Here is a 9,493-nt window from a genome sequence, read left to right on the forward strand (position 1 = left end):
ACCTTTACATAGAGTTAAACCTACTTGTGAATCATTTGTCCTTTTTTTTTTTTTTTTTTTTTTTTTTGAGACAGAGTCTCACTTTGTTGCCCAGGCTAGAATGCAGTGGCATGATCTTGGCTCACTGCAACCTCTGCCTCCCAGGTTCAAGTGATTCTCCTGCCTCAGCCTCCTGAGTAGCTGGGATTACAGGCATGCACCACTACCCCTAGCTAATTTTTTGTATTTTTAGTAGAGACAGTGTCTCACCAGGTTGGCCAGCCTGGTCTCGAACTCCTGACCTCAGGTGATCTGCCTGCCTCAGCCTCCCGAAGTGCTGAGATTACAGGTGTTAGCCATCACGCCCAGCTTTTTGTCTTCTTCTTATCCTAGAGGACTTTGCAAGAGGAAGCAGGATTCCAGGAATTAGTGATTCCTTCATGTCACAATAGCCTTTGAGCTCCACTGACCTTGTTTGCTGTCTTATGTGTAGTATGCACCCACTGAGGATTTGCTAACTGACAAAGACCCAGGGTTAAGGCTGATGTGGGTTATCTGGGATTAAGCTAATCACATGGGTGTGCTTTCTATAGCGAACAATTCCCATTCAGGTGGGAAGGTGAGCTGGGGGTAGCCAGAGATCAGCCTCTTTATCTGAAAACACTGAGGTGGCCCTTCCTGGCAGACAGAACAGAGTGGGACCATGGCTTTAGTGCCCTGGAACGATTCCCAGAAACAACCTGAATAGTTGAAACAGCCTACCAAGAAAGTCCTTGGCCTTTCCAGCTACTTCTGATTATTTATTCCAGATTTACCTTTTCCCCAACCTGTCTCCTTCAGTATCTAGGTCTGTTTATTAACAGTCACCTCCTCTTTCTCCTGTATACCTAGGGGTGGAACAGAGTGTTATTTCTGTAATCAGGGCTTGATTTTATGTGGCTTTTGTAGGTGGGAGTCCAGAAACAATATCCCTGCCTTACCCTCTCTGCTGATGCCATGGTTATATCTCTCCTCTATTTTCAGCTCCTCTCTACCAAACTGCCATATTGCCGTGAGAATGTGTGTCTGGCCTATGGTAGTGAATGGTCAGTTTATGCAGTGGGCTCCCAAGCTCATGTCTCCTTCTTAGATCCACGGCAGCCATCATACAACGTCAAGTCTGTCTGTTCCAGGGAGCGAGGCAGTGGTAAGAGTCCCTGTGTGCACCTCAGGCCTACAGCTGCACTGCATATGGGTTCTGACTTTCAGTTTCTTTGTTGGTTTCCAAACAGGTATAGTGCTCTGTATGGAACATATGGAAATGTGTTCAAAAAGGGGAGCGACGGCTAAGCGCGGTGGCTTATGCCTGTAATCCCAGCACTTTAGGAGGCCGAGGCGGGTGGTTCACCTGAGGTCAGGAGTTTGAGACCAGCCTGACCAATAAATATGGAGAAACCCCGTCTCTACTAAAAATACAAAAGTAGCCAGGCGCAGTGGCGCATGCTTGTAATCCCAGCTACTCGGGAGGCTGAGGCAGGAGAATTGCTTGAACCTGGCAGGCGGAGGATGCGGTGAGCTGAGATCGCACCATTGCACTCCAGCCTGGGCAATGAGAGCGAAATTCTGTCTCAAAAAGAAAAAAAAAAGGGTGTGGGGAGAGTGACACAAAAGGGCACTAGACTTTCAAACACCACAGACAAATGTGTGGCCACAGAAGCCTTTGTTGGGAGCCACCAGTCAGGATATTAGTTAGCAGTTTCCATGTTCTTTTAGAAAGCTCTATTTTTTTTTTTTTTTTTGAGACAGAGTCTCGCTCTGTCACCAGGCTGGAGTGCAGTGGCGCGATCTCAGCTCACTGCAACCTCTGCCTTCCAAGTTCAAGTGATTCTCCTGCCTCAGCCTCCCAAGTAGGTGGGACTACAGGCACACACCAACACGCCTAGCTAATTTTTGTATTTTTAGTAGAGGCGGGGTTTCACCATATTGGCCAGGATGGCCTTGATCTCTTGACCTTGTGATCCGCCCACCTCAGCCTCCCGAAGTGCTGAGATTACAGGCATGAGCCACTGCACTTGGCCGAGAACCCTACTTTTTATCCTGTGGTAATTTTTTTGCTGTGGTCCTGCCTGAACTAAAATTCTATTTATGCTAAGATGTGGCATGGTGGGATAAGGAGAAAGTTTACAACGGGCATGAGGAAACCTCAGGGTAATGAGTATGTTCATTATGTAGATTGTGGTTATGATGTCATGGATATATACATATGTCAGAACCTCAAATTGTATACTTTATGTGCTGTATATTGTATGACAAACCTCAATAAGGCTGAAGAAAATACTAAGTTTAGTTCTGACCGAGTAAATTAAGCTTCCACCTCAAATCTTTTATAACATATTCTCTGTAAGAGCACCCTCATTCTTTATTGAAGAGGGAAAAAAGACTTATTCTAGTGTACTTTGAAGGTTTCAAAATACCTTTTTCTGACATCCCATTTCATCATACCAAGAACCCTGTGGGAAGCAGATGAGAAAAGATAGTTTTATATATAAGACCTACAGCCAGCTAAATAACTTGCCCAGCATCACACAGCTTGATGGAGGAACAGCTAGGGACCAGAATCCAACTTAACAAATTGTATTTTCTTTACCTCACTTTATCCCGTTTCTCACTTTATCCTGTATCTCACTTTATCCCGTTTCTCATGCAAAAATATGGCTGTGTTATCCTGAGAGTCCTAAAAGGCACACTGTGGATTACAGTTCACCCTCTCTTTTTCAAGTAGTGTTTATTCCTGTGCAGATACTGCAAAGTAGCTTTTGTTTTGGGTTTTTGGGTTTTTTTTTCTTTTTTTTGAAGACAGGGTCTTCACTCTATCGGCCAGGCTGGAGGAAAGTGGCGCAATCTTGGCTTAGTGCAGCTTCCACCTGCCAGGCTCAAGCAGTCCTCCCACCTCCCGAGTAGCTGGGACTATAAGCATCCACCACCTCATTCAGCTAATTTTTGTATTTTTGTAGAGACAGGTTCTCATCATGTTGCCCAGAGTTGTCTCAAACTCTTGAGCCACCCACCTCAGCCTCCCAAAGTGTGTTCTAAGATTACAGGGATTACGGGCATGAGCCACTGTGCCCAACCATTTCTTTTTTGTTGTTGTTGCTGTTGAGATGAGTCTTGCTCTGTCACCTAGGCTGGAGTGGAGTGGTGTGATCTCAGCTCACTGCACCCTCTGCCTCCCAAGTTCAAGCGATTCTCCTGCCTTAGCCTCCTGAGTAGCTGGGACTACAGGCGCGTACCACCATGCCCAGCTAATTTTTGTGTTTTTAGTGGAGATGGAGTTTTACCATGTTGGCCAGACTAGTTTTGAACTCCTGACCTCAAGTGATCCACTCGCCTTGGGCCTCCCAAAGAACTGGGATTACAGGCTTGAGCCACCGCGCCTGGCCTATTTGTTCTTAATTATAGTTAAAATGCTTGTATTTTAGAACAAAGAATAATGTATAATGAGAGTAGTAGAGAAAGGAATAAATAGGGCCGGGCACGGTGGCTGATGCCTGTAATCCCAGCACTTTGGGAGCCTGAGGCAGGTGGATCACCTGAGGTCAGGAGTTCGAGACCAGCCTGATCAACATGGTGAAACCCCGTCTCTATTAAACATACAAAAAAAATTAGCTGGGGGTCGTAGCGGGTGCCTGTAGTTCCAGCTACTTGGGAGGCTGAGGCGGGAGAATCACTTGAATCTGGGAGGCGGAGGTTGCAGTGAGCCAAGATTGTGCCACAGCACTCCAGCTTTGGCAACAGAGCTCAAAAAAAAAAGAGAAAAGACTAAATAGGTTTGGCTGTAATAATGTATGCAGTGAAAAGTTTTAAGAGATTTTTGGTACTGTTTAATAGGGGTAACTTTCATACCTAATAAGGAAATACTGGTTCCACAAATATTATCCAGTTCTTCTGTGCCAAGAGACATCTTCATATCCCAAGCACTGATTTGATCCCCAAATACAGCAGATGTGTTTTCTTTGTGATCTAAAGTAATTACATGACTTGTCTTAAACATCTTTGGGTATTTAAGTTCTGGGCTTTTTGCCACTCTCAAAACACCTAATACTAGATAAAGACTTCTTGCATTGTGGCCGGGCACGGTGGCTCATGCCTATAATCCCAGCACTTTGGGAGGCCGAGGTGGATCAGTTGAAGTCAGGAGTTCAAGACCAGCCTGGCCAACATGGTGAAACCCTGTCTCTACTGAAAATGCAGGAATTAGAGCTGAGTGTGGTGGCGGGAGCCTGTAATCCCAGCTACTTGGGAGGCTAAGGTAGGAGAATCGCTTGAACCCAGAAGGCAGAGGTTGCAGTGAGCCAAGATCGCGCCATTGCACTCCAGCCTGAGCAACAGAGCAAGACTCCATCTCAAAAAAATAAAAAAAGACTTCTTGCATTTGCCACAGTAGTGGTTTTAGGTCAAATATAAGGAATCGTTGATGACTTAATGATTTATAAATATGCAGATTACCTTGAGTTGCAGTGTAGGTTGGAAACATATGATGGAGAAAAGCTTAGTTAGGAAAGCTGATTCCGGAGTGAGTTGAGAGGAAGCAAGGAAGTTCTGAGCACTTATGGTCTTCAGCCAAAAGCATCTTGAGCATCATTGGGAATCTGACACTTTTCCAAGGCTTCTTGAATGGTTTCTGTTAGTGTGTGGATAGGCAGGATGGCATCAGGATTCTCTCTGCTTTTGCATGAGCTAACTTGCCACTGGGAAAACACTGTCTGATACTTTGTGGGGCGGGTGGAGGGGAGCGGGGTGGACATTGAAAACTCAGTGTTGGAGAAATTCAGGCTAGCAGACAGTTGAGCAAATATTCTCTCCCGCCTCACTGCCTTTTACTTTTCTCTCTTTCAGGAATCCGGTCAGTGAGCTTCTATGAGCACATCATCACTGTGGGAACAGGGCAGGGCTCCCTGCTGTTCTATGACATCCGAGCTCAGAGATTTCTGGAAGAGAGGCTCTCAGCTTGTTATGGGTCCAAGCCCAGACTAGCAGGGGAGAATCTGAAACTAACCACTGGCAAAGGCTGGCTGGTGAGTAAGCCCCTGCCTGAGATGACTGCTACACAGTAACAGAAAAATTATCTTCCTCTACCCCTCAGCCCCCACTGACACACCATCTACTCATACTTTTTCACTAGTAAGAGGCACTCATTGGAACAGGAAAAGACTTCCTCCTGATTTTGCATTTATGTCTGCACATTGTCTGTGGGAAAACTGAGGCCCAGTAAAACACACTGGTAGACTTAGGATTTTCCCCAAGCCGTAATAGAGCAAGAAGGATAAGAGGATAAGGAACCTCCCACCACAGCTGTCAGTGAGTTGTTTTTTTTTTTTTTTTTTTTTTTTTTTTTTTTTTTTTTTTTTTTTTGAGACAGGGTCACTCTGTTGCCTAGGCTGGAGTGTAGTGGTGTGATCATAGCTTACTGTATGTAGCCTTGAACTCCTGGGTTCAAGCAGTCCTCCTGCCTCAGCCTCCCAAGTAGCGGGGACCACAGGCATATGCACTGTGCCTGGCTAATTTATTTTTTTTAGTAGAGATGGGGTCTCGCCATGTTGCCCAGGCTGGTCTTAAACTCCTGAGCTCAAGTGATTCTCTCACCTTGGCCTCCTAAAATTCTGGGTTTACAGCCATGAACCACTGCGCCCCACCTCCAGTGAATTATTCAAGTGTTTAGTTCTTCCTCCTGTGCCTAGCAGGTGGAGGGAAAACAGAACTTTGGTTCTAACTCTCCTGAGAAGAACTGAGCCTTGTATAGCAATTCTTCAGCTGCTCTGTTCTTCTCTAACGTTTAGTTGGAAAAATGAGGCCCTGATTCCCATGAGAACCAACCAGCCAATCTCCTGACATGAGGTTGTACCTGTAGAACCCTGTTCCCTTAAGGAGACCAGAAAGCATTCCTGTCCCTTCCTCCCCTCTTTCCTGCCCCATGGCTAGAGGTGCTAATTGTAGTCTCTTTCTCTTCCCGTAGAATCATGATGAAACCTGGAGGAATTACTTTTCAGACATTGACTTCTTCCCCAATGCTGTTTACACCCACTGCTACGACTCGTCCGGAACAAAACTCTTTGTGGCAGGAGGTCCCCTCCCTTCAGGGCTCCATGGAAACTATGCTGGGCTCTGGAGTTAATGACAACTCCCCAAATGCAGAGATTTATACTAACTTCCATTCTCAGTTTCCTTTTTTCTTTTGATTTTTTTTTTCCTAATTGTGTGAGGCTCTTGTGTTTTAGTGGGAACACCAAAGTTTGCCTATAGTTTGGCACTTAATAGGAAGAAGCTCTGTACAGAAATCTGAAAGTTGTTTTGTTTTTTGTTTTCCCCTTTGATAATCAGAATTTTACTATCTTTTATTATTTCTGGCTTTTCAACCAAACGTTGCTAATCCCTATTTTTCTTTAAGTGACACACATTCTCCCGTCTCTGGCTTCTTTAGGCTGAAATGACATAGTCTTTCTCACCCTTACTTCACTCTTGAGAGGTAGGGCTCCTTTATAATTATATGGTTGCTCTCAGACTTTCTGTGAAAGTTTGAGAGCTGTGTGTGTGTGTGTGTGTGTGTGTGTGTGTGAGAGAGAGAGAGAGAGAGAGAGATCTTGTCTGCGTGTGTGTGTGTGATCTTGTGTGCCTGTAGGTACTGTGTGTCACTGAAATTACCTGGAGTGAGGATTACTTGTAATTAAAATATTTATAAAAGAAACAACTTTATTCACAGAGTCCAGCTTTGGGACTAGTCTGTATCTTGTTTTTTAAAGTCTAACAACACTGATAATAGGAAGTAAAAACAGAAAGGAAAAGAAATTACCACTGGGAAAATCTTTTTAGTTAGATTGTAGGCTTCCCGGGGCCTCCCGTGCCAGGACTGCAAAGTGATCCAGCCCTACCTGTCTTCCCACCTGTGTGTCCCCCGTGTGGGAAGTTGGTGTCACTTCCCCTTCCCACCCTCACATCTGCTTAGCCAGTAGCCACACCCCTAAAACATCAGACTCACCATCCAGGTGCAGCTCTAGAGGCTGCAAAAGGCTTCATGGGACTTGAATCCCCATCCTAGCTTCTCTCTCCTTCCCCTCAAGAACTGATCTGGTTTTAAAGGGGCCTGGAGCTGGGAGTCTCAAGTCTGCTAAGATTCACATCCATAGTCCCCTTGGCTTTGAGGAGAATCCTCTCTGCCATTCTTTAATCTCCCCAATGGGTTTTGCTATTATTTTCTAAATTGGGTTAAGTCTAAGAAGGTGGGTGTGAGCAGGGGGTTTATCTGTGTGGAGTGAGTGCTTCATGTGTGGAATATTCATTTTCTCACTGCAGCGGGACTTGGGGTTGAAGCCACCCCTCCTACTCTGTTGGCTTAGCCCTGAGATGGTGACAGGCTGGCCTGCAGTCAGCATCATTGTGCATGTAACAGCATCAATGTGATTAGTAATTTGTCTGTTCCTCCCTTGAACTATCTGTTTAGTCTGAGGTTTTTAAACTTGCAGGCAGCTGACTGTGATGTCCTCTTGTTCCCTGATTTTTACACATCATGTCAAAGATAACAGGTGTTCCCACCCACGAATTCCTCTAAGCACATACTCCGCTTTTCTGTCAACATCCCATTGTGGGGAAAGGAAAAGTCATATTTATTCCTGTACCCCAGTTTTTTAACTTGCTCTCCCAGTTGTCCCCCTCTTCTCTGGGTGTAAGAAGGGAAATTGGAAAAAAAAAAAATATATATATATATATATATATATATTCTCCTTTTAATGGTGCGGGGCTGCTGGAGAGGAGAGACAGCAAGTCCACCCTAACTTGTTACACAGCACATACCACAGGTTCTGGAATTCTCATCTTTGAACCTAGAGAAATAGGTGCTATAAACAGGGAATTAAGCAAAATGCTGGATGCTATAGATGTTTTAATTGTCTTAATTTTTTTTCTATTATTAAACTACAGGCTGTAGATTTCTTAGTTCTCACAGAACTTCTATCATTTTAAACTGACTTGTATATTTAAAAAAAAAAAATCTTCAGTAGGATGTTTTGTACTATTGCCAGACCCTCTTCTGTAATGGGTAATGCGTTTGATTGTTTGAGATTTTCTGTTTTTAAAAATGTAGCACTTGACTTTTTGCCAAGGAAAAAAATAAAAATTATTCCAGTGCAAAATGGTGTGAGTGAGTATTGTGTAGCCAGGAGCCTGCCAAAAAGGCCCCACATGACTAGTTGGAAGGTTGGCTTGAGCTGTTGGGATTGCTTGTGGCAGAAGGGGAATACAAGCCATTACCTCCAGGTTAGAGGCAGGTCAAGTGCAGACACAAATACTAAGACCTACTTGCTCCGGGTCCCCAACTCTAGCCCAAGATCAGTTGCTCTGAGGTCCACCTGAGGGTGGATATGCCCAGGAGACTGAAGTAGTGCGACGTTACTTCTCTTACATAAGTAAGGGTTGGTAATAGGCCCTGTCTGCTTGGATGGTGCCCTGAGAATGACTCTGAAAGTAATTGCATAGTACTCTGGGAACAGGATATTAATTTTTGTTTTTTGTTTTTTATAGTTGGAACCATAGACCTTCACTGCCCTTTGTAAGGGGAAGACACAGTGACCACAGTGAGTGATGCTCTTCTAGAGCCTATTTGGAGCTGTAGCTGAGAGAAACTGCTAAATCATACCACCCTTCCTCACACAGTCATCTCTGGGAAACCCACCAGGGCTAGGCCACAGAGCCTGGCAAGGCCGTCCCTAATTCTTCTGCCACATGGTACTTGTTCTTTCCAGGGCAAGCCAGACACAGCTGCTCTATGCACCTGCCTTAGAGACTGACTGGTTCAGAACATGACACATGGGTTCCTATATGATCAAAGGCTGCAAGACAGGAAGGGGGGATGAGTAAGTTAAATCAATTTGAGAGGGCTCCCCAGAGGAGACGAGTTACATTTGGAAAGGGCTGAAACTAGCCTTTCCCAAAATGAATTTAGAAGATATTTGTAAAATCTTCATTGTCAGCCGGGTGCAGTGGCTCATACCTGTAATCCCAGCACTTTGGGAGGCCCAGGTGGGTGGATCACCTGAGGTCAGGAGTTTGAGACCAGCCCAGCCAACATGGTGAAACCCCATCTCTACCAAAAATACAAAAATTAGCTGGGCGTGTTGGCGGGTGCCTGTAATCCCAGCTATTGGGAGGCTGAGGCAGGAGAATTGCTTGTACCTGGGAGTCAGAGGTTGCAGTGAGCCGAGATTGTGCCACTACACTCCGGCCTGGGCAACAGAGTGAGACTCCATCTCCAAAAAAAAATATTGTCAAATCATTTTTGGGAAATGCAGATTAGAACAAAGGCAGCTTCATTCCTTTACTATCAGGTTTTTTTATTTTTAAAAATTGGAAAGGAGAGCTTTATTTTTCAAAGGGTTGCAGTCTGCAGGGTGGCCATTCTGATAGGCTGGAAGTAGAGCCTCTGGCCAGAAGTCAGAAACACACTCTGAGGGAGGGGCAAAGGGGACAGGAATTTATGTTTAACAAT

General features: G+C 44.9%; 1 protein-coding gene across 1 annotated transcript in view; it reads left to right on the forward strand.

Moving 5' to 3' along the window:
- DCAF12 (DDB1 and CUL4 associated factor 12) overlaps window positions 1–8,141 on the forward strand; it is a 43,813-nt gene extending 35,672 nt beyond the window's left edge. Inside the window, exons 7-9 of the mRNA XM_030817567.1 lie at window positions 1,003–1,165; window positions 4,855–5,033; window positions 5,972–8,141. Of these exons, the coding sequence (XP_030673427.1) occupies window positions 1,003–1,165; window positions 4,855–5,033; window positions 5,972–6,130 (501 nt within the window). The 3' untranslated portion in view covers window positions 6,131–8,141. The remainder of the gene's footprint in view (window positions 1–1,002; window positions 1,166–4,854; window positions 5,034–5,971) is intronic.
- The last annotated feature ends 1,352 nt before the right edge of the window (window positions 8,142–9,493 follow it).

Source organism: Nomascus leucogenys, chromosome 8 (genome assembly GCF_006542625.1).
Source record: "Nomascus leucogenys isolate Asia chromosome 8, Asia_NLE_v1, whole genome shotgun sequence".
In the NCBI taxonomy this organism is placed as follows: domain Eukaryota; kingdom Metazoa; phylum Chordata; class Mammalia; order Primates; family Hylobatidae; genus Nomascus; species Nomascus leucogenys.